Source organism: Plectropomus leopardus, chromosome 13 (genome assembly GCF_026936395.1).
Source record: "Plectropomus leopardus strain MGB_pleo_1.0 chromosome 13, ASM2693639v1, whole genome shotgun sequence".
Classification (NCBI taxonomy): domain Eukaryota; kingdom Metazoa; phylum Chordata; class Actinopteri; order Perciformes; family Serranidae; genus Plectropomus; species Plectropomus leopardus.
In genome coordinates, this window is record NC_142188.1 from 32,091,108 (window position 1) to 32,116,626 (window position 25,519).

Below are 25,519 nucleotides of genomic sequence, written 5' to 3' on the forward strand. Positions count from 1 at the left end.
AATAAATATGGGTGTTTTTTTAATGTTTTTTTATGTTAAGATGTAATGGTAAATATTTGCACTTTAATATGTGTTAAAGTGGTGTAAAATGGGTTTTACATATGTGTTCTCTGTTTCTATTATTTTGTGAAGTTTTTTTTTACAAAATGATAAATAAATCTGCCTTCTACCTTCTAAAATGAACAGGAGTAAAAACTGTCCTGGAGTGTGCTGGAAGTGGACACGTTTTTTCAGCCTCCTGAGGACAGATCTGGTGACAAACTGTATCTAAAGTCTTGATATGCTATGGTGGGAGAGTGGGAGCATAGACTGCATATAAAGATATTTAAATACATCTTTATATTCAGTCATTTCGTGGGAGTGTAGGAGTTGACTGACACCAGTAGGTGGCAGTACTGCGCCTCTAAGGATGCCAGCTGCCGTTAAACCTCAAAGAAGAAGAAAAAGAAGCGTTCACTTCCGGGGTGAGTCCCCACGCTGCCAGACTGTAAACAGAAGCTCACAGTGAGTTTAACAGAGTTACTGACACTTTGCTATGCGGTGGTGTTTTTATTAAGGTACGTAACAACATGTCATGTTAAAGATGGCCGTGTGTGTCTGACTTTAAGTGCTGGGAGTGTGTGTGTTTTGGTTCAGTCCTGTCTGTGTCCACACAAACACACACACACACAGACATGGAAATGTTACACCGGCGTTAACGGTAAATGTTTTCTACTTCCGCTCGTTATTTCTAAAAGAATAGTTGCTCTGTTGTGACATACAAACACTCGTAACGTTTAGTTTTCTCGCTTAAATCATGTCCATACTTTACAGAAGCGGTATCGACTATTAAACGAGTATATGACACTAGCACTGTTCCCAAAATCACCCTGTTTATGGAGTATTAACAGATGATCAGAGTGATTTCTTTGATTGAAGCCTCCTACACGAGTTTGCTGCTGCTACTCAGCTGTGAGAGTTATGCTTCCAATTAACCATTTGAAACCTAAGCAAGTTAGCTTCAGTTATTTCAAAAGCACGGGAAGAGGGCAGTGAGCAACGTTACAGGACATGGCCCAAAAAAGTGCAAGAAATTTGTAAAAAGTTACAAGAAGATTACCTTTAAAATAAGAACCATACAAAGAAAAGTAAATAAATAAATAAATAAATAAATAAAGATTAAAAAGAAAGAAAGAAAAGGAAAAAAGTTTTTTAAAAAAGTGTATTTTCTTTCAGTGACATAATTCTAAATATGTAATTTTAAATATAGTTTTCTAGATATTTTCCTAAACTTTTGATAGTATGTAATAATCCCCTCCCCGCTAACTCTTTGGCCATTTTCTTGTCACCTTTTATTTTTTTTATTTTTATTTTTTCCCCAATATCTTCAGTTTTCAAAGCTTCTAAACGCAGCACATGTCATTCCAGATGTTAAAGGGTAAATAGTTAGACTGATGATTGACATGGAAATGATCTCTATCTTTGCTTCATGTTTGTCTGTGTGTGTGTGTGTGTGTGTGTGTGTGTGTGTGTGTGTGTGTGTGTTTGTCACTGCTTTGGCGGTCTGTGTTAATCTGAGTCTGTCTGCGGGAATGAGATGAATGCACATGTGTCTCGCTGGTGTTCACATTTGATTGAAAGCACAGATGAGCGTTGGGTCTGAGAGGGGTGAGATAAGCCTGCCTCACATCTGTATCTGTGTAAATGTGTCTTCCCATGACAAAGATGTGTGACAGTTCAGTGAGCACAGCGTCTGTATTTGGGTGTGAACCTGGGACACATTGTTGACCTCTGGGACAAGCGGGGTGTCTGCAGGTCCTAAAAAAGTCTGTAAATGCTCTGAAATTCAATTTTTTATTTTTTTATTAAATGTTATTCAGTGGTCTTAAATTTGAATATATGAGGTTAGAATCACTACATTTTTTACAGTCTAATTTCATTCATCCTTAATTTTATTTCTTTATGTCATACTGAGTTAAGCTCTTCTGATGTTACACATCTTTAAACCTTTAAATGAGCCTCATCTTTTTACTTTAAATTTGCACTTACATGTTGGCAAAATTAACTCATAACTAGATACTCCAAGTAGAACCTTCCTCTGCAGGGGACCACACTTAATCTTCTTACCTTTATACTTACCTGCAGGGTGTGAAGAAGAGAAAGATCATTTGTCCAAAAATTGGTCTCAAATTTGGTTAAAAATCATGTCAAAATGGTCTGAAAAAGCATTACTGTTTTTTTTACTCTGAATTGCATACTTCATATTTTGGCATGTCGAATTTGAGCAACTTGAATATATATTATAATTTTTCATTCTGAATTTGTGAACATGAATTTGTAAAATAAAGGTTAAAATGAATCTGAAGAATTGGATTTAAAAGAATAACTGAATGTTCAGTGCTAGAAATTCAATGGCCTTTAAATTTCAAAATCAGATGGAACAGATTTACTTCCATATAAATACTTTGATTTGTTGTTTTTTTACTGTTTATGTTACTGATCCAAAAACCACTTTAATGATAACTGATAAAGTTCTGCTTATAGAAAAGTCGTTCTGTGATGAGAGCAAATGCTTTTGTTTATATTTCACCATGAAGCTGCTGTGCTTTTATATCCGGTTACATCGAGCAAAAAGCGTTGTAAGTTATCACAGTTTATTTATTTATCTGCTCTTCAGCTCTTGCAGCAGGGCTCAGCATTTTTGCAGAGCAGTCATTTCCGACAGGTTCATGTTTTTTTAGCCAGTGTAGAATTCATGCTGTGGTTACATTTATTAATTTATTTCTGTTTCTGCTGCTGCAGGTTTAAAGACGCACAGACATGAAGAACAGAGGCGGTGGATTTGTGGACAGTCGGCTCAGACAGAGAGTGGAGCAGGTACGAATCATGTCCTCTTTCCAGGGACTCTGTAATATAGTGGCAACAATTTAATGAAGAAAATACATAAATGCAGATGTTTATATAATCTCACTATTCAGTAAAACAGATGAACAGTTTCTCATAGTGTGCTGCTTCATATCATACAAACTAAAACATCCATTTTTAAAAGAACCTCTTCACAAAATAAACATAAAAGTGGAAATTAGGCATGAATATTGTGACATCTTAACTTTCCATCAGTCAATAACTAAGCAAAGTAATAAAATGAAGTTATATAGCATTTGTATGAAGTGGAGACAAAGATAAATGTCTTAAATCACAGTAGCTGTCCTGCCTTCAGGGGACATGATGAGGGACACCAAAGCAGTGATGTCACATCCTGTAGCCGGTTGGCTCTGCTCTTCTTCTCACATTATTTTCATGCTGCCTCTGTGTTACTATCTGGTGAAATTAACATGTGATCAGATACTGGGTGTGAGTTTCTGAATTTGATGTCGGTCGTCTTGACTGTGTTTGATGTTGGATTGTGTTTTCAGTATTTGGAGACCTGCACCAGTCAGTATGTGGACCTGTCGGCCCTGGCCCTGGAGCTTCAGAGACTGTACAGGTGAGAGCATCAGGAGCCACAGCAGTGATTAGAGTTGAAGCAAAGACAGTTTTTTCATTCATATTTTATTGATTGACTTATTAATAAATCACAGGATAAAAAACATGAACAAAAAACTACGACAAACAGACAAAGAAACAAAAACGCATACAAAACTATGTGGATTTGCATCATATTCTACTCTGATCCACAAGCAGCTGGTCAGGTCTCAGACACCCATAAAGTGTGTAAATGAGTCTCATGCAGACAGTCTCTCCTGTCCATCCCGCTGAAAGAGATTTGTTCATATGATGCAACTTTTGCCAACTCTTTGGACCAGTTTCTAATTATAATTTGCTTTCCCACCATTATATTGCCTGAAGGAAATCCTCCGCTCCACGGTGAGATATGATTTTTAGGTCACTGAGAACATAAAGCCTCGGGCAAAATTCAAACTTAGTCTGGGTTGTGTTTGTAATGCGTTCATGAACTTTTCTCCAATAGTTCTGGATCATGGGACATTCCTAGAGAAGGTGAAGAAAAGTTCCTGCAGCATTTCCAGCAATCAGCGTTTTGAAATTTTGATGTCTCTTGATACCCTTGCAATATTTTCACAAATATCATCCCATTCTTTTTCTGTAACATCAATGTTCAAATCCCCTTTCCAAGTTGAAATTAAAGCATTAACAGTCTGCTGATAAAGTATTGTGTAATAAATATATGCCACATGTCCCAGATCCATTTAATCAACACTTTGTTTATCAAAGTGTTTATTATAATGAATAGGAGCAGCCTAGCTGCCAGAAGACAATGTTGGCATTGTAAGTTTCTGGTAACCATGGATACATTACATTTGCATGTTTCATATGTAACATATCAGCATTTATAAAGTGACGTAGTTTTTGAGCTGACTCTCATCTGGAGGTGAAGGGGATACTGGATTGCAAATCACCTCGGCAAGACGCCTGCCAGAGTTTTTTGTAGCAACCAGGGACTGTTTTTCCAGCTAGTGGCACAGAAAACAGTTTGTTTTATACAAAGACATGGCTGCATTTCTGCCACGATAGTGGTTTTTAACAGAGGAATTGCTGCTTTTTCAGTGTGGATTATTTTACCAAGACCAAGTATTTTAAGCCAAATCATGATCATGTTCTAACCATAACATAAGTTATGTTATAAAGTGTTTTTTGTGCCTAAAGCTAACCACATATTTACCAGTGTTGTTGAAAGTTGAATATATCCGTTACATAATAATGTGCAAATGTATGTTTTTCAAAAACATAAAAAGCCAACCTTTTTTAGTGGCTGATAGAAGTAAACGTGAGGACAGAAACAGAACTTGAGCTCTATGACAGCAGCAGTTAAACTGAAGTGCACACTGAGTAAATACTAATATGTATATACAAATTCACTCTGAGTGAATATTAATATGTATATACAGTCACAGTGAGTGAATATTAATATGTATATACACATTCACAGTGATGCATGTTTGCTTTATATTGTATCTGTAGAATGGAGTACGGCAGAAGAAACAAGACGGCTTTCAGGATTCAGGTGGAGAAAGGTAAAAAAATATATTGATGCCATATTAACCTCTTACTGTATATATCCTTACATGTGCTATCAATGTGATTACTTTCTTTTCCTTTTTTTCTAATTCTTGTTTTATTGGTTTATGTAAATGTGCAAAAACAAAACACGAAGGCATTGAACATGAAGACCTTTCAATCATAAAAAATGATTCATATAGGATAGGCTTTAATAAGCAGTCTGCTTCTGCCTATGCCTTTTCAGTCAATATTCAACACATGATTCTTGAGTTAATGATTTTGTGATTTTGTGTGAAATGTCAATACTGTGTACAATATTTGGTGTTGTCATGACTGAATAAAAACTAAACTAAACTAAAAAATAAAATACATAAATAGAAAGATAAATAAATAGATAGATAAAAAATGAAAATAAAATGGACAAATAAATAGGTGGGGAAAAATTGAGGGTAAATAAAAATTATAAAACAAAATAATCTTGTATTTACTTTAAGTGTGTTTTTTTTAAATGATTTAAACTTTTATTGACTTTTACGATAATGGACAAACAAAAAAAACATAAAAGCGAACATGAAAAATAAATATCTAGATACTAACAAAACAAGCAAGAAACATAACTGACATGATTCATAAAAATGTGGCAGAAATTGGCTACAATAATGCAGGAAGCATCATGAGTGTGTGTGTATTTTCATAATGAACTTGTTGAAGGCCTGGGTATAGTTTTGAAATAACCTTTTTACAGGGCTCTTTCTCATATGCTGTAATAAATATTTTGGGAGATTATTTTCAACTTTGAATTCACACCGAGTCTCCTTGAAGTGCAGAAAAGACAAAGCTGAAGATGATTGTTGGGACTCAGTGTTAGTCATGACTTATTGCTTGCTTTTTGGAATATAAAATGTGGTGAGTTCTTATGTGTTTTTTTCTATCTGCCTCTCTCAGTGTATGAGGTCATCATGAAGGAGTCGGGGCTGAATCATCTGGAGAGCAAACATTTGGCCAAGAGAGCCAAACACAGCCACAATGACACCGGGTAAAACTCTCTCTGTGTACTGGATACTTTCCTCTAGCAGGATTTTCATTCACCTGAGGGCTCTAACAGTCCTTCTCTCTCATGTTGTCATACACATGTGTGTGTGTTCACAGTGAGGGCAGCAGCAGCAGCTCAGAGGAGTCCTCCAACACTGATGACCACCTCATGGACAACACCGTAAGAAATCATGTGAAGGAGCTTCAATCTGATGGCAATCTGAGGAATTATAGGAAAAAACAGTGTAATTTAAAAAAACAAAAACAAATGAAAACCTTTTTTTTGGATGCTCATGCACATTGTCTGTATTTATTTATTTATTTATTTTATGCATGAATTTATTTATTTATTTATTCATTCATTCATTTATTCTACTGGGGAGGTTTGGCTTTTTTTAATTTAAATTGTGAATTGCAGTGACAACCAAAAAACTGAAAACAAGCACAACATCATGCAAACGGTCAAGAGAGACAAACAGTGACACACATGGAACTAAAGACAATGAAATACAATACATAACAAGACGGATATAGCACAGGCTTTAACTGATGGGTGTGGGAAATGTGGTCTAAACAAACAACAAAAACAACACCAAAACATATAGCAAAAACATGTGTGTGTGTGTGTGTGTGTGTGTGTGTGTGTGTGTGTGTGTGAGAGAGAGAGAGTGAGAGATGAACGTTTGTAGGGGGGAATGAGGATATATGTTTAAAGAAATGTATTGTCTACAATACACGATTGCACATATACCACATTAACATGGTTAAAATAATGATTTAATAATAAAAAATATGTGTGTATATATATATATATATATGACGGAGAGGGGATGACATGCAGCAAAGAGGCGAGGTTGGAATTGAACGCACGGCACTAAGGACTTGGTCTGTGTACATGGGGCGCCTCCTCTACCAACTGAGCTACTGGGTGCCCCTTGTTTTTTTTTCTAGATTATTTTTGGGGGTTTTTGCCTTCTTATTTGATAGGACAGCTTATGGGTGAACGGGGGAGAGAGGGGATGACCTGCTAGCAAAGGGCTGAGGTTTGGAATTGAACCCACCTCTGAACATCTGTACATGAGACGCCCGCTCTAATAACCTTAAAAAAAGATAAATAATGGGCACAGTCGTTTATGGCAGTTTACTCTAACCATTCCTTGTTGCTGCTTTCCGCCATCTGCAGCCCACCAACCACATGAACAGTTCTCTGACGTCTCTGTACCGGAAGGGACAGCCGGACTCCAGCACGTCCTCGCCCAGGAGAGATCAGCCTGCTGCCAGCGCTCCTTCCAGTACAGCCAGCGCTCCTCCCAGTGCGAGCACACTGGTTTCCACAGGAGGCTGGTTCATTGATAGAGGCAGAGGCCCAGAGAAGAACGTCTTCATTGACCTGTGTGAAGAGGAGCCAGCTGATACAGCAGCAAATGTCAGTTCCAGTGGAGGACATGTCCGTCCACTGAAGACACAAGACAGTTAACATGTTGACAGTGGTTCAATGATCCCTTTAGAACTGATATGTTTTGTCCCCAGCAGACAGATGTGTCCATGCTGGAGCCTGAGAAACATCCCAAAAAGTCAAAGAAAAGGGCGAAGAGCTCCACTGAAGCTACAGAGTCTCGCACCCTGAATAAGAAAGGTACCACCTATAGAGTATAGACTCCTAACCTACTATTAAACATTCAATACAAATGAACTTAATTATAATGATAATTCATATTCAGCTTGTCAGTCAGTGTCTGTGGGGCTGCTAATAATTGATCAATATGTTTTATATTGATAACTGCGTGGTGTTTCTTTGGTTAGTCAATTGATTGATTGCATAGTGTATTAAATACCCAAACTGATGGATATATTTCTAACATAACCACAGTCCACTGTGATGAAAGCTGCATTCAAAGTGTTTTTTCTGTGAAACTGATTTCTCAGCAAAGTCAAAGTCTCCAGAGCTGCAGTATCCCACCCTGAAGTTTGAAGATGTGGGAGGAAATGAAGAGACATTAACGGTTTGTAACTTGACTTTAACGGGGCTGGCTGAGGTTTCCAAAGTCAGAGGCTCTAATTGATCCGTGCTGAGCATATGTTATATTATCCATTGGTATTGTGGTTTTCACTTGCAAAAATTTATATTTTTTCAGGAGGTGTGTAAGCTGCTGATCCACATGCGTCACCCAGAGGTGTACCAGCAGCTGGGCATGGTTCCTCCGAGGGGTTTCCTCCTCCACGGACCTCCCGGCTGTGGAAAGACCCTGCTGGCCCAGGCTGTGGCCGGGGTGAGTACCAGACAAAAACAGGCTCACTTTAGAGCCTTAGTCCCAGACTTTTTTAAAAATTTATTTATTCATCCATTTATTTATTTATTTATTTTCATTTTTTATATTGGGAACCAGTATTGTAAAAATATCAATATTTTCATTTTTTTAAAAAAATATTTTTTTTCCCCATTTTACTGTGGGGTGGTAGAACAGATAAACAAAACCAAGGCAAACCCAAGGCATTTATTTTTAAAAAGGGACTATTAAAAATGAACAGGCAGAAGAACACCATTGGAAATATTTTGTAGTTGCTTACTCTAAGAAAATAGATGCAATGAGAACCAGATGAGTATTTACATAGGAAATAATAAGCTGCTATATTGTTTATGGAAACTAGCAGATGAGCCTCCCAGGGAATATTTCACTATTTCTGATGATGAAAAGGACATTAAAATAAATCAGACAACCAGGATTTGGCAGAAGGAGGATTGGGACTTTGTTAAAGGAACAGCTGCATCTGCAAATGAACTTCATATCTTTCAAATCCTTAATATTGGTTTGTCATTGAGCTCATCAAGTAGAAACGTCTCCTCCTGAAATCACAATATGCAGTTATACATCATGACTGAGCCATACTGGTTGGCTAATATTGGTTTTGTTACATGTTGTGGTATCGCTGTAGTATAAAAAGCACTGCACTGTTAACATCAATTTCAAAAGTCACTGAGCTCATGATCTTTTTGCGTTCTTGTTCAATAGAGTGATGTGGTTTTGTGTTCCAGGAGCTGCAGCTGCCCATGCTGAAGGTGTCTGCTCCGGAGCTGGTGTCCGGTGTGTCTGGAGAGTCTGAACAGAAGCTCAGAGAGCTCTTCGACCTGGCTGTGGTTGGTACTGGCTTTCTTCTTTAGTATCAGTCTCGAGGTCTCAGTGTAGTCAGCTCATATGACCACGCCTCCAAGTGATGTTCCTCTGCTAATGCTGATACACAATAACTGTCATTTTTTAATCTAAGAAAGCGTATTGTATAGCATGTGGTCCTCTCTCTCTGTCTCCCTGCAGAGCTCCTCCCCGTGTATCCTGTTTATAGATGAGATAGATGCCATCACGCCTAAGAGAGAGGTGGCTTCGAAAGACATGGAGAGGAGGATCGTAGCCCAGCTGCTCACCTGCATGGACGGTAGCAAACACTACCTTCACTCCCAATAAAATCCAGCTGATTTTTAAAATGCAGAGTAACTGTCACCAGGTATTAACCAATTAAAAGAGGACATGTGGATGAGCCAAACAGAGTACTACTTTCAGTACAATACACGGCGATAAACTTTAAAAAGTTGATGAAACGTTGATTGTCATCCTCTGACTTCTCTGAAGTGTAACACTAGCTGGCAGCCGTTATTTTTTCAGTGATGTTTGAATCTGTTACAGCCAAATAACAGCACAACATCTGCTTTTAACATGAAAAGGGCTTTGATTATTTAAAATCTATATTATAGCTTGGAATTAAGCTGTCTGGTAAAGAGCTGAATGTGCAAATTGCAGTTTTGGCTAATATGTAAAAACAGGTGCAAACAGAACGCCATTAAATGTGCTCAATGAGTGCACATCATGCCAATGTGGCATCCTAAAAAAAGCAACCTTTCAAACATCAGGAGGTGACAGGTAACGTCCTGCAGTGCTGTAACTGAAGAGCAGCTTTATATCTTGTTATTTAGTATTATGAGTTCCTGTTCTGTTGTACTTGAATTTATTTTTCATTTTGATGATATGCGGTGTTGGGACAGCTACTTTGAGAGCGTAGCTTTGCAGACTACTAATTACTCACACCACAATAAAGCTACTCTCTGGGGAAATATGGATTGGTTAACGAAAGCTGCTTAGTTTAAACTGCTCTTTAAAACAATAATCAAACTGTCAATGTAAATGTGTTAAAAACAGAATACAGGTCAGATATTAACTAAAGAATACGGTAAGCACAGACAGCTGCCTGTGAGCTTCTGATCACTGGACTCAGGTGAGGTGACGTGTTTCTGGTGCTTCCCTCCTGACAGACTTGAACAGTGTGACAGTGACAGCTCAGGTCCTCGTCATCGGCGCCACCAACCGGCCGGACTCCCTGGACCCCGCCCTCCGCAGAGCAGGACGCTTCGACAGAGAGATCTGCCTAGGGATCCCTGATGAAGCTGCTCGGCTCAGGTCAGACGCACGCACGCACGCACGCACGCACACACACACACACACACACACACACACACACACACACACACACACACACACACACACACACACACACACACACACACACACACACACACACACACACACACACCATCACCATCACCATCACAGAGACATGAGGACCTCCACAGCAGCTGCTGCTGGTCCCTCTTATTTTACTCAGTCCCCTCCTCCCTCTTCTCCTTCTTGTTTCTCTCCCCTCTCTCTTCTTCTTCTCCTCCTCTTACTCTTTCTTGTTCCTCTTCTTCTTTCTACTCTTCTCCTCCCCTTCTCCTCCTTCTTCTTCTCATCATCATAGAGAGCAATTACTAATTCCACACCTACCATTATTGTAATATGACATGCATCTGTTTCTTTTATTGCTGTGCCCCCCACCCCCCCCACCCTCTCTCTCTCTCTCTCTCTTTCCTTTTGCCATGATTGTATTTCATTTGCTATTACGAAATCTATTGCTCGTCTGTCCGTCCTGGAAGAGGGATCCCTCACTATCCTCTACCGCTCTTCCTGAGGTTTCTTCCTCTTTTTTTTTCCCTGTTCAGGGGTTCTTTTTTGGGAGTTTTTCCTTGGGTGATGTGAGGGTGTAAGGGCAGAGGGATGTCGTACACTGTAAAGCCCTCTGAGGCAAACCATGTTTTGTGATAATGGGCTATATAAATAAAACTGACTTGACTTGACTTGACTTCTCCTCCTCCTTTGCCCTCTTCTTCCTCTTCTCACCCTCCTCCTTGTTCTCTTTCTTCTGCTTCCTCTTCTTCCCCTCCTCCCCCCTCCTGTTCTTCTTTTTCTTCTTCTTCTTCTCCTCCTACCTCTTCTTCACTGTCTTCCTTGAACACTCACGAAATAAATCTCCCATGTCTTAAAAAAAAAAGTCCTAATTTGTCATGTCATGGTTAAAGAAGTGTGGTAAATTTCAGAATCGTGTCTCAAAAACGAATTTCTGGCAATATTTGAATTCTGTTCTTATATGAACCGATGTTATTTCAAGGCCAATGAAATCACATCATCTTTAAACATAGTTTTTTCACTTCTTTACTCTCAGTCTTTGAAAAAAATAAATGACAGACATCTCTGTGTTGTCTAGATCAAGTACACACATTTTTAGAGTTAGTAATGGATAATTGAATTTTTGACACTAGTTTAAAATCTGCCTTGACACTTAAAAATGTCAATAAAATATGTTCATAAAAAAGAAACAGCGGCATATTTGATTTATTTGATATGGTATGATTTGTCTTATTCCCAGTAGATCCTTCCATCTTTGAAGTAAACACAGGGACGTTTGCATATGGTCAGGACGTTTGTTAGACGATGACAGTGTCTGACTCACTGATGCTCACACAGTCTCAAACAGAATACTTTGTGTTTCATCAGGATCCTGCAGACGTTGTGTCGGAAGCTGAAGCTGCCGGAGGACTTTGACTACCAGCAGCTGGCGCGGCTCACCCCGGGCTACGTGGGCGCTGACCTCATGGCTCTGTGCCGAGAAGCCGCCATGAGTGCCGTCAACCGGGTCCTGCTGGAAATAAGAGGACGGACACAGAACCAGAACCAGAGCTCCTCCACAGAGCAGGCAGCTAACAACGATCAGACTGAGGCTGCTTCAGACGGAGAGGTCAGAGAGCAGCAGCCTGCAGACACCAACCCGGAACCTCAGGAGGAGGCAGCGCCAACTGAGAAGCAGGTACGAGCAGCTCCAACAACACATCTTTCTCAGTCAGTCAGTCAGTTTGAGAGTAATAGTGTTTTGAATTTTGGCGGGGCCTTTTGTTTCCCGCCTCTCTGCATTATTATAATGAGCTCTGTCTGGTGTCCAGCAGGGGGAGCTGTGGCACCTGCTGCAGCTGCTGAAGAGCACAGAGACCCTGTCAGAGGAAGAGCTGGCCGGCCTCTCCATCCTCATGTCTGACTTCAAGGCCTCTCTGTCCAGCGTCCAGCCGTCAGCCAAGAGGGAGGGCTTCGCCACGGTGCCTGACGTCACCTGGGACGACGTGGGAGCCCTGCAGGACATCAGAGAGGACCTCACCATGGCCATTCTGGTAAACACACTGGGGTACTTCATATTAACATCCATGATCCAGACTGGTGCTGAGTGATATGGACCAAAAATCACACCTCTATATCTTTAGGCTGAATGGTGATGTATGATATATACCGTAAAACTGAAATTAACAGCCCAGGCTTGAATCATTGAATTCAACAGGCTTATATTTGGGAGGGGCTTTTAATTCATTTAACGATTGACATTTAACGATTAATGATTAATAAATAATGAATGTGTTGTAAAGCTGTATCCTCTTTGTCTTTTAATCCTGTTAAACCTGAGCAAATTGGCTTGAGTTCTTTAAAAAAAAAAAAAACATGGGAAGAAAGCAAATGAGCAACAAAAGAAGAAGAAAAATTAGCAAGAAAATGGTCGAGGAAGTAAAAAAAACAATAGTAATTTTTTTTTTCATTTTTAAAGGAAATGACCTTGAAAACTGCTTTAAAATTTATAATAATTTTGTAACATAATTTAAAATATAATTATGGTCAGGTAATCTAATAAATATGTTTTTTGTTTTTTTCTAATCTACTCATTTCTTGCAATTTGTGGAGCATTTCTTACCATTTGTTATTCGTTATCCGTTATTCATTGCCTTTTCCCCCATGATTTTCAAAAGAAATTGCACTAATTTGCTCGAGGTTCAATGGTTTATATAATTTTAACAGGCGTCTGAAAGCAGCATAAGAAAAGTGATGGCGCTCCACATTTCAAAGGGGTTGAAAAACAACAAAATTATACCTAATAACAGCCTACTAACAAAGCACTTAAATCACTTTAAGTGTCATAATTGGCAAAAACAACAAAAAATGGTGTTAACATAGACTGTATATATACTTTATATAGAGTCTATGGGTGTTAATATCACATATGGTGCTGTTGAGCGCTCTCAATCACCATGGCGAATCTCCTTCCTTGCGACAGCCCTACTTTTTCACTCTGAGTCCCCCTGTGCCTGCTCTGACCCATCCTGTTGCATATGAGACCCCCTACTGGGATCATTGAGTCCTGAAGGGACAAAGGTTTACAGAGAGCTCTGTCAATGTTCTCCCGTGTTACTCAGGATCATTTACAGGATTCTCTGTGGTATTCCTCGTCAGTGAATCTATAGATAAGCTTGTTGAGTTAATCTGTAACTGAGGACATGGTCCCTTTTTTAATAAGAGAAAAGTTAGATGTGCCTCTCAGACTGTGACGTGTGTTTATGTTTGTGTTTGTGGTTTTTTTGTGTGTGTGTGTGTTTGTTTGTTTGTGTCCTGCAGGCTCCGGTGCGTTCTCCAGAGCAGTTCAGGGCTCTGGGGCTTAGCGCTCCATCAGGTGTGCTGCTGGCTGGACCTCCAGGATGTGGAAAAACTCTGTTAGCTAAGGTGCCCCATTACACACAGTAAACCTAATAACACACTGTCAAATTTGACATTACTTATATATCTAGGAAACTGATTGCCATGAAAAATGTAAGTAAACGTAACCAATAATCTTATATATTTACTTAATTTTGTGAGGTTGTTGCAACTTAAAAATGATAAGTTGAATTAAATCAATCTTGTTAAGGTTTAGCAACATCAGTGTACTGTACTTACATCTGTATTCTGCTGGTTGCAAACAAGTCAGTCATGTTTGTATTTTCTTAATCATGTAAACAAAACAGAACTGTCAGATCTCCTAACTTCATATTCGACAAAGTCCTCTTTTTGTTAAGTAGTTAGGTCAGACTAACTTGGTTTACTGAAGCTGCTAAAACTTAGAAAGAACAAGGAAATTCCACTTGTCATTTTAAGTTGCCACTACTTCACAAAATTAAGTATATACAGCTATTTTTTACCTTAATACTTAGATATAAAGTAAACATAAGTATAAATAAAACATTATGTTATATTTACGTCCTTTTTCAAGGCATGTGGTTTCCAAGATTATCTGATGTAAAAACAACTTGTCAGATTTTGCTGTGCAGCGCTGATATATCATTGAACAGCTCTAGTGCTGTATAAAATTATAACAATATCCAGTATACTATAATTGTCCGTCAGTTTATCACAAATTTCACAAATTATCTCTAATCCAAAGTAGATCCTGAATGATCAGTTCAGTCTAACTTAGAATGGATAATCAGTATTTCTATTATTTTCGAGTGTTTTTCTAAAGTTCACAGCGCTGAGGCCTGAGTATTCTGTATCCATCCTCTCACAATCGGTGCTGTGACCAATAAAAGAGGGCTTAGAGGAGGTCTTTACAGGAAGCTGGCACATTTTTACAACTTGGACCTTATTTTACAGTGTTTTTTTCCCCTTTTTGGGTGTGTCTTAAGTGATTTGAAATAGGTTTAGTGCTGCAAAAGAGGGTACAATGTGATCCCAGTGAAACTGTTGCCACTGACAGGATCAGGTAGTTATTCTAAGTGTCTGATGCCATGATGGAAAGGATCCCTATAGAGATAGACCCTTTTTGTAACCCTTTAAAACCTGGATAGACATCAGTTTTCTTGTGCAGTGTGTTCTGACGCATATCACAAGCTGTGTTTGTTTTAAAAATTGGGGAAGAATTATTAGACAATAATAAGGGGAAATGATCAGAAAAAAATTATAATCATTGTAATTACATATTAAAATTATGTTAAAGAAAATTATATACACACACACACACACACACACACACACACACACACATATATATATGTATTAAATTTTTCAGGTAATTTTCTTACTGTTCCAACAATCACCAACTCAAATAAACCCTTACTTCACCCAGTTAGATGTGGAAATATGTCAGCTCTATACGCGCTAAAATGACTTTTTATTTAAATGGAGTCTGGTGGGTTTGGTGATTGTGGTTTGGGGGCTGTTTCTGGTTAAAATAAAGGAACTTCCTGTGAAACAAAATTGTCCCCCTCACCCTTTCACTGTTGGGATCCTCTCCATAATGTGTCAGACTCTAAGAATAGCAATCTGAGCACATCAGTGGCAAAAACAAACACTTTTAGTTGATGTACATTAGCAGTGTACAAATGCCCTCAGTGATTATATTGCAGCCTCTCTCTCTCTCTCTCTCTCTCTCTCTCTCTCTCTCTCTCTCTCTCTCTCTCTCTTAATGCTAGACCAATTTAAAAAATAGTCCCACTCAAATCTGTTACAGTCCCACTTCAAGTATTCATGAAGGTCCTCTAAAGATAAATATGAAGCATGTTGACACAACGTTCATACGTTAGCAGTTACACATGTTAAAGGGTTAGTTAAATATAGTTTCTGCAGAGACGGCGAGGCCTGTCTTTGTCTCACTGTTTGTTCTCTCCTGACAGGCAGTGGCCAATGAGTCAGGCCTCAACTTCATCTCTGTTAAGGGTCCAGAGCTGCTCAACATGGTGAGTCACTGAGCTGCATGAGCATTGTGGCATTGCTGTGGCGCTGGATCAGAGTTCAGCCGTCAGATGCTCACTTGTAAACCTTTACCACAGCTCTGAGAGGCTCCCCGAGTGTCCTGCTGGCATTATATCCATGTCCATCAGCAGCTAGGGTTTCTGTATATCTGGATGATTTGCTCACACTCTGCCCCTTTTATTATTTTTTTCCTTTTGTCCAGCCTGATTTATTCAGTTAGTGTTGTTATCTTCACATCCTGGCACTACATACTGTCGTAGTAGTAGTAGCAGTACTTGTATTTTAGTCAGTCATCATGCATAACACAATAAATGCAAACAGTATAGTCAATATAAACAAAAACAACAGTCTGTGTATGATGTAGTGACTGTCTAACACACCATAATACAGAGAGGGCTGATGTTAAAATCATCTGGTTGCAGGGGTGTAAATAGACAGTGCAGGCAGTGCAGTTGCACTGGAGGGCCCCTCAACAATGTGTTAGACAGAAAAAGAGACTTTTATGAGCTAACACTGCTTTGACAACACACCTGTTATCAAAAAATTACTATCTCCATCAAAGCTATAATTGCTTTTTTGTAACATAGTAGAAATTTATAACAAAATATGATGCTTACTCTACATACACAATAAAAACAATTCAATTAAGCAAGTAATTGCTTATTTTCTGTGGTATTTTTATCATATAGATATGCACTGACGATTGATGATTGATTGGTAATGTGCATGTTAACGTCAAATAGTGAAACTTTATGTTGCATGATAACTGATGACTGTGTGTGTGTTTGTGCACGCACAGTATGTGGGAGAGAGTGAGCGCGCTGTCAGACAGGTCTTCCAGAGAGGACGCAACTCAGCTCCTTGTGTCATCTTCTTCGATGAGATCGATGCTCTGTGTCCTCGCCGCTCAGGCCATGAGGTGAGATGATGGACTTTATGACTTTACACAGGAATCCATGAGCTTAATGTTCCAAACATCAGATTCTGCAGTGAGACACAGCAGCTGTGTTGTGCAGCGTGCTGTCCTGCCAGTAGGACATACTGGGTGCATCATGAAGACAGCAGGAGCAGGCGTGCTGCACTGGATTATCACTGTTAGTAATGTTTGTTTTAGTCGTGGTCTCCTGACGTGTGTGTGTGTGTGTGAGCAGTGTTTGTGTCTGTTCAGTCAGGAGCCAGTGTGCGGGTGGTGAACCAGCTGCTCACGGAGATGGACGGCTTAGAGACACGACGGCAGGTCTTCATCATGGCTGCGACCAACAGACCAGGTACACAAACACATCCAGATCCAGATCGAGATCCAGTCAGGACCTCAGATTGAACCAAGCTGAGGTGGTTCAGCTCCTTTGCTCATCTGCATGAAAGAACAGCTGGAACTGTTGTGTTTGTAGGACTATTTTCAATAGTGATGAAAAGTAACTTTACTCAAATATTGTACTGAAGTACAATTTTGATGTACTTGTATAAGGGTATTTTATTTTATGCAACCTAATTTATTATGTGCTGTTATTCTGAACACTACATGACTGTCTTGCGTCTATGCAGATATCATAGACCCCGCCATACTGAGGCCAGGCCGTCTGGATAAAACCTTGTATGTGGGTCTGCCGCCTCCAGCAGACCGCCATGCCATCCTGCTCACCATCACTAAGGTACATGTTAACCAGGGACACCAGAGAGGGCCCCAAAGTAGATGGATCAACGTGAAATGACTCATAATGTACTCTGATGGATCTAGGTGTTTTTTGTAATATTTGGAAGGGGACCTTCTCTGTCCTAGACTTTTAACTATTAGGATCAAGTGTGTCCCACAGTCGTCTTTGATGTGTTTATGAGACACCTGAAGAGAAACTGTTGCTATGGCACGTCATGCAGTAAAGTCTGAAACAGAAAAGCAGCTCTAAAATCCCACAGAGCTGTGACACTGGAGAGTGTGGAGGCATCGGTTATTTCACTTTTGAAGGAGCTAGGCTATTAGTTTCCCCCTGCTTTCAGTCTTTGTGCTAAGCTAGGCTAACCAGATCTCAGATGGTCTTTGAATGCACAGAGATGAGAGAGCTGCTGATGTTCTGCAGGGAGGCACCAGACCTCAGCTGGAGCAGGATGTCTGCCTGAAAGAGATCGCCTTCGACGAGCGCTGTGATTGCTTCACGTAAGTCTCAGCTTCAAACTGCAGCTGTCCTTTGACATTAGGCGGGTTTCCCTTATCCCTTAAAATGCGCAAACTGAAACTGTGAATATAAAATACGCCTAATGGAAACATGTCAGCTTCTAAAAAAAAAATCCTGTTTATCACAAAAAAGTTTTTACTCTTCCATGAGGTGGTATTTCAGGCAATGGAAAAAAGCTGTATTTCACAAAACTGTATTGAAAACACTTTTTGGCTTTTCTAGGTCACATGATGCTATAGCTATGTGCTTGTCAGTAGGATCTGGCTCCCTCATGATGCAGCAGGAGCTACAAGAGCTGTTATTGCATCACATAACTATTCAAAAGTTGAGCGGGTCAAGTTTTGATTCCACAATTCCTCTGTAAAGTCATGGATTATCATCTCACAGAAATCCATCATATGTGGCCGCTCCCACCTATAAGGGGCTCGCCTTTCCATTATGGCTCCATAACACGCCTACATGGCCTTGGATTGGAAATAATGACGGCTAGTGTGGTGGCTGCAATAGAAATAAAGCTGCTAATGATATGAACATCCATCACCATGGTTACTGGACTGTTATCACCAGAGGAGAAGTCGTAGAACATCACTCATTGGATATCAGACATCTCACAATTGTGTTTTATTGACATCGTCAGAATATCACTTAAATTTTGTATAAATCTGTAACGGAAACCTGCCTACTTATTGCACATATTCATACTGTTAACCTGATTTTTTTTTTTTTTTTTTTAAAGTTGAAATGTCGTTTTTTGCTGACTGTGATATGGACTAAATATGGAACCACTGATCCTAAAATCTGACTAAGTCTAAGGGTGTGTGTTTGTGTGTGTGTTTGTGTGTGTGTGTGTGTGTGTGTGTGTGTCTGTCTGTGTCTGTGTGTCTGTGTGTGTGTGTGTGCATGCTTTAATCAAGTGGTGCTGACCTGACGGCGTTGGTGAGGGAAGCGTCTGTAAATGCCCTGAGGGCCTACCTGAAGTCCCAGCATTCCTCAGCTTCTGTTCCAGGTAAGCTGACTCCTCCCCTTGCATACCTGTACAGTATTTACTGTTTGAAGATGGACCTGTTAAACTATACTGGACTGTAAGTCGTGATTGGAACGATTCCCATGGTTTCACTTTACTGCTGACTCCTGCTCGAGTTATAGTTTGACATGTGGGAGTAAACATGGTGTAAATGAACTGAAACAGAAGTAATTGACAGTTTGTTGACACAGTGTAGGGCAAACCTACAGATCTGCAAATGTCCCCACTGTGGGACTAATAAAGGATTATCTTATCTATTTATCTTATCTTTGAAGCCAACACAAACAAACTTTCCAAAGTCAAACACTGAGTTTGTGAGATGGGGAGACTGGCTTGCTGTAGCTGGTCTCCACCCTTCACTCACGCACAAATTGGCCATTTAAGTGACACTCCCACGCTGCACAACACTGCAGCTAATTCTGGCAACACCTGATGTAGAGTGAATGTAGCCCAGATGATTGGCGTGTGAGTCAGTGGCGGTATGGTGAGCAGAAATGACCCGCCTGCAGGTTTTTAGGTCAGCTACAACAGCAAGGGAGAAAGAGCGTCGTGCATATTTGATGGCATCACTCACAAATGCAAAATCAGATGACTTTTACATTATCATACAGCCAAGGTGGAACTATCCGCAGGCAGGTTTCTATTCTATTACATTAGTCTTTTTACTATTTTCCACCTGATGATGTTATTTTTACAGTATTAACCATATGGAGAAAATACATGCTATTTCCACCAGCTTCACTGTCACAATCAGTGTTACTGCTAATCATTGACATATCCCAGACTGTTATCATAAAAGAATCTACCCAGCATGTAGGTTATTGAAAATAATGCTTTTGTGTTTTTTTTTTTCATTTAAAAACATAGCCACATTATGACAAAAACCTGGCATTTAAAGGGTTAAAATTCTGAAAGATAATGAATATTTGATATCTATGATTAGAACAGATGTTTGTTAAATAAATAAACTCACTGAAACCAGAAAATCATATTAATGTTTAATATTTTTTAATAGCCTGTTTTGTTTTTTTTTTTGTGTGTGTGTGTGTGTGTGTGTGTGTGCGTGTGCGCAGAGCAGTATGAGTGTATTTGACACTGCACAAAAAATAATCATGTATAAAAATCAGTGTTGCTGCCAATCATTGACATATCCCAGGCTGTGATAATAAAAAAATATCTATTTAGCATGTAGTATATTGAAAATAATGCATTTTTGTGTCTTTTTTTCCATTTAAAAACATAGTGGCGTCATGTCAGAAACAATAGCCATGACGTAACACGTCAGTAACAACTGTTAACCTCCTCTGTTATGTGACGGCTGAGCTCGTCCTCTGCTCGGAGGGTCAGCGGCTCCTGGGCTGCATCGTTTTCCCACCCGGCACACATTAACGGACACTTGTTCTTCTTTGAGTTAGCTGGCGATTTAGTTTGAACAACTCTCTCCCCCAATTCTGCAATCGCACCTTTTACACAGAACAGTGAGGCAGCATAACAGCACAATATTCCCACCTTGAACGGGCAGCGTAAGGAGCTAGTGACTCCTCTGTACTGTTACAACCCAAAAACAAGCTCTTTCCCATATGGAAACAGACCATAATAGGATATAAAACTGAAGAGCATCTCTTATGATATGAAATTCAAAATACAAAATAAAGGAAATATTTTTTTTTAAAAAAAACATCATTATTTTATTTCATGATTTTGATAGATAGATAGATAGATAGATAGATAGATAGATAGATAGATAGAAAAGTCGGCGTGTGTCCTCCCTGTACTAAGAGAATCAACCAAATAACAGGACAGTGTCTGACGCTGAGGTGACTCTTTACTGAGAGCTGTGTTTATTGTTCCACGCAGGTCACACACTCTCCTCCGGCTCTGTCACCAACATCCGAGTCAGCAAACTCAACTTTGAGGACGCCTTCAACAAAGTTCGACCGTCTGTGTCCAAAAAGGTAAGACAGTGTGTGCATTTTCAACATGTTGGTCATGTGACCTGTCAGCAGAGCGACAGTCAGAGGCGAGCAAACAGAGCAAACAGAGTTGTGTTTACGTGACCAGCTCACACCCTGTTTTGGTTTTATGACTTCATTCATTCATATTTAAATCACTAAACAAATTGAAGAGTTTAGCGGTGACTCAGACGTCTGAAACAAGGCCTGTCTCTGTGAGGTCACAGGAGCCAAAATCTGACAAGAGGTTGAAGACACCTGGCAGGTTTCCATGACCCCTCAAATTGCGCAGTACAAATACAAATTAAAATTGTGGATGTGCGGCTAATGGAAAACGTCAATTTCATGGGAAAAAAAAGCTCCCATATATACTAAAAAAGTTTTTACGCTCGCATGAGGTGGAATTTGAAAAAGCCATATTTGACAAAACTGCAAAAGAAACCCTTTTTCTGCTTTTATCGGTCACATGATGCCATGGCTATGTGTGACTGAAGCAGATGCTCATGATCATCTATAGCAGGGGTCAGTAGCTCACCTGGTAGAGCGGTAGCTGCAGCGGGCGCAGGTTTGAGTCCGACCCTGGCCCTTTGCTGAATGTCATCCACTCCCTTTCCTCCTTTCATGCTTTCTGTCCTATTTAAATTAAGGCAAAAAGCCAAAAAATTTAAAAAAAGAAAATGAACATTTCTGACTTAAAAAAGAAAAGTAAAGTCAGTGTGGAGCCACAGAACCTGGGTCTATATGAGCCCTATAATGAAGTTAACACAGCCTGCCACGTCTAATTAATCTGTTAACATTACTAATAGGTCTCAATGAGCATTTATTAATATATTTTACCCACAATATATTTGACTTTATACAGTAACTGTTATTAGGTGGGTTTCCATTACAGATTTGAGCAAAAACTGCAAGCGCAAAAACTTATTTTTGTCATAAATGGGAGTGTACTTTATATTCAAAATTTTGATTTGTGTAATTTGAGGTTTAAATGACACCTGCCTATAGTCAGAGATCCACAGTGATCCAAAATCCAGCTCCTAGGTCTCCTTGCAAATCAGGAGCTATTGGGAGCAGCTGTGATGTTCTCCTCAGCTGCTGCTATCAGCCTGCTGGGAGGTTTTATAGGGAGGTTGGTTTCCTGCTCAGTTGGCTGATGTCTCCAGAGAGTCAACACCTTCAGCTGGCTTTCTGTGTTTTTTGTTTTGAGCGGAAATTTGAGTTGAGTGTGTTTTTGGAAGTATGATTCTTCTTTTTCTCTTCTTCATTCGGTGACTCCCACTTTACTTTGGATTTAGGACCAATTCTTTTGTTTGTCTATATTTTGATAGAGTCAGTGGCTGTGAGGAATTTTATTCTCACGCCTCCTTTTAGAAACCAAATGCCTGATTTTGCTTTCACTCTCTTATACATATGCAGGGTTTTCTTAGTTTCCCATATTGTGACCCATGTCCTTCAGGTTTTTATTTTCTGGGGAGCTTCCCAAACATTGCTCAACTCTAAGGGGAAGTTTGATACATTTTACACACCTTTTGTGTGTCTTTTTTTCTCTACAATATATTTATATAAGTTTGGTTTTACAAACATAAAAAGGCATCAGCAAAAATATTCAAATTGACACAAATGAGTGCCTGTTTGTATCGAGCTAAGGACCCCTCCATGTCTCGCCCTGCTGCGTACATTTGGTCACAATAACAATCTTGACATACAAACACTGGAACATGGCAGTTAAAGGGTTACATTCAGTAAAAGCATGAGTGCATTCAAATAATGTGAATAAGTCCATGAGTGTGGAGTAGATAAACATCCATTTTTTTTGATAACTTTGCCTGTGTTCATGCATATGGCATATATTTTAATAAGACTGTGTATTTTTGTTTAATCTTGGAATTTCCAGTTCAGCTCCTACAATAAATCTAAAATACACTGTGGAAACTAAATTGTTACATTCAGACTGTTAAGAGCAAAAAATGCTCCATTGAAACTCATTCAAACTGACATTTTTGATCCCACAGTCATCAGAGTATAAAAACATGCATTGTATTATTTCTGGGTGTCATTCTGGGCTTTTGCCTTGGAATTTGGCATTTTTATTATTATTTTCCACCTGATGATGTCACTTTTACCATATTTTGCATATGGAGAAAATACACGCTATTTCTGCTGGGTGACCTGTCACAATCAGTGTTGCTGCTAATCATTGACATTTCCCAGATTAGGACGTTTCTGGGAATTTAAGTCGTTCTAGGGTCCACTGAATGCTCAGACCTCAGTATCACAGACCTAATTTCTTCATTAACCCTTTGAAACCTGGATTGATATCACTTTTGTTGTGCTGCATTCAGACGTTTCTCCAAAGTATTTAAACCTTTCAACCCTCAGCCAGTTGGATCAATTTCTTTCTAAAACATGGAGGAAAAAAGCAACAAGCAACTTGGCGGTAAATGTCCCACCAATTGCAAAAAAATATTAGATTTTAAAAAATAATAAAAATAGTTTTAAACTATGGTCCTAATTATCAAAATTATTAAAATTATATATTTTATATATAAATTATATAATTAGATATTATTTTCCAGACTAATTCTAATTTTTACTTATTTATAATACACAGTTATTTTCAGGCTGTTATTTGTTTTACTGTCCATTTTTGTGCTAATTTTTAGGTAATCTTCTTGTACTTTTTCCTAATTTCTTGCTCATTTCAAAGCCAATTTTTCTCTTCTTTCTTCTGAGATAAATGAAGCCAGTTTGCCTCGGTTTTAAATGGGACTTAAACTTTTATGTCTATCAGTTAACTGTCCCATAACCTCGCTGATATCAAGTGGCCAGGAGAACCAGTCTGACTCGTCTCACACTAAACACGGCAGCATGAAACAGAGGGCTGCTGCGCCTGAAAATTCCATCAGTCAGGAAATAATGATTTAAGCCAACAGAACGCCGCCGCCGCCAACTTCACCACAGCAACACGTATGAGCCGTGACTGCTGACAGACAGACTGACAGGTCCTCCTCACCTGTAACACTCGGTTAACGAGTCCGTCAGTCAGCAGGTGTTTGTTGTGAGGAGTGACGGGGAGAAACCGGACTGACATCCGTCTTTAGATCCTTTTGAGGGACGCTCAGGCTTGGCTTTTGTTTGTGTGTGACAACCACAAACACACACACTGACTGTGCCTGTCTCTGTGTGTGTGTGTGTGTGTGTGTATGTGTGTGTGTTCTCTGTGCAGGACCAGAAGATGTATGAGCAGCTCAGAGAGTCCCTCAGCAGATAACTACGGGACCAGAACCAGAACCAGAACCAGCAGCGGGTCAGCTCTGACTTTAGCTTAGTGATGAATAATTCGACCTCATGTTTGTATGAAATTTTTATTATGGTCATACGTGCTTTTATAATAAAAAGTGTGTAGAAACCAGAGTTTATGTGTGCGAGTGATGAATACTTCAGAACAGCCAAGCCCATCAGAATCAGCGGTGACGTGAGTGGTGTATGTGTGTGTGAGGATATGGACAAGATTTTAGAATTTGGGCTTCAAAAACAGCAGAGGTGGGGGAAAAATCAGTGCAGCATCACATCGTGGTATTTTCTGTGGCTATATTTTATAGATACCTTTTTATTATATAAATGATTAATATTGCAAATACATATTAAACGTTTGGTAACCTACTTAAATAATAAAAACAATTGCTTTTTCAGTCTACTTGTTACATTTTGCTGCAATAAAAATGACTGAAGTGAGAGACTTTAGATGTCAATGTCAATGTCAATGTCAGCTTTATTTATATAGCACATTTAAAAACAGCCAGTGGCCAACCAAAGTGCTTTACAGTAAAATAGATATATAAAAGACATGTCGACAACTTTTTCCTTTAGGGACAGAATTTTACTCTCACCCCAACAAAAGGTGGAACCTCAGCACACATCCACTGCTGGAAAGAGACTAGTTTTATGTGACTAGTTGAATGTAATTAAATTACAAAATACATTTAACTGAAATCACTGTTAATGAGGGGTTTTTTTAATTATGCATCTTTTATAATAATATTCTACGTCTGTATCTACTCCATGTAAGCTTCTACCTATTTATGGTGAAGTTGTTGCTCTTGCATGTTATGTTGGACATATGGTAACAATTCTGAAGGGACGGGGCTACGTGTACTTATACTGAGAAGGTGCCAGAATGTCTATGATATTTCCTGTGGTTTACTTTAGACGTATCAGTGATTGATAGGTACCACGTGTGTAATTAGTGAGACGTACATATATACCGTCATTACATACTGGTTCCTTCGTCAGACAGCAACTTCCCTTTGTATCTGGTTCCTGTATCAACCCGAGCGCTCGTATGACGCCTTTCCTGATGCTAAAAATAGTAATGAGAACCATCATAAAAAACTCATCCTTTCAGTTAGTTACTGAAAAAAACATAAATTAAATAGATGGTGA

The 25,519-nt window shown here is 39.2% G+C and overlaps 1 protein-coding gene across 5 annotated transcripts; it reads left to right on the forward strand.

Moving 5' to 3' along the window:
• The first annotated feature begins 406 nt into the window (after positions 1-406).
• On the forward strand, positions 407-24,490 carry nvl (nuclear VCP like). Of its 5 annotated transcripts, none has more exons than XM_042502799.2 (24): positions 407-504; positions 2,782-2,856; positions 3,396-3,466; positions 4,960-5,012; positions 5,944-6,034; positions 6,148-6,211; positions 7,214-7,456; positions 7,561-7,666; positions 7,957-8,033; positions 8,166-8,300; positions 9,065-9,166; positions 9,342-9,459; positions 10,331-10,475; positions 11,889-12,198; positions 12,332-12,553; positions 13,821-13,925; positions 15,851-15,913; positions 16,729-16,848; positions 17,098-17,197; positions 17,475-17,581; positions 18,005-18,081; positions 19,015-19,106; positions 20,982-21,079; positions 24,303-24,490. In XM_042502799.2, exons 2-24 carry the CDS (start codon positions 2,800-2,802, stop codon positions 24,345-24,347), a joined length of 2,601 nt encoding a protein of 866 aa, XP_042358733.2. In that variant the 5' UTR covers positions 407-504; positions 2,782-2,799; the 3' UTR covers positions 24,348-24,490. The 5 variants fall into 5 exon arrangements, with proteins under 5 accessions (XP_042358733.2, XP_042358731.2, XP_042358736.2 ...); XM_042502797.2 differs by having other exon boundaries at positions 446-557; XM_042502802.2 differs by having other exon boundaries at positions 446-557; positions 12,335-12,553.
• Positions 24,491-25,519: the final 1,029 nt, after the last annotated feature.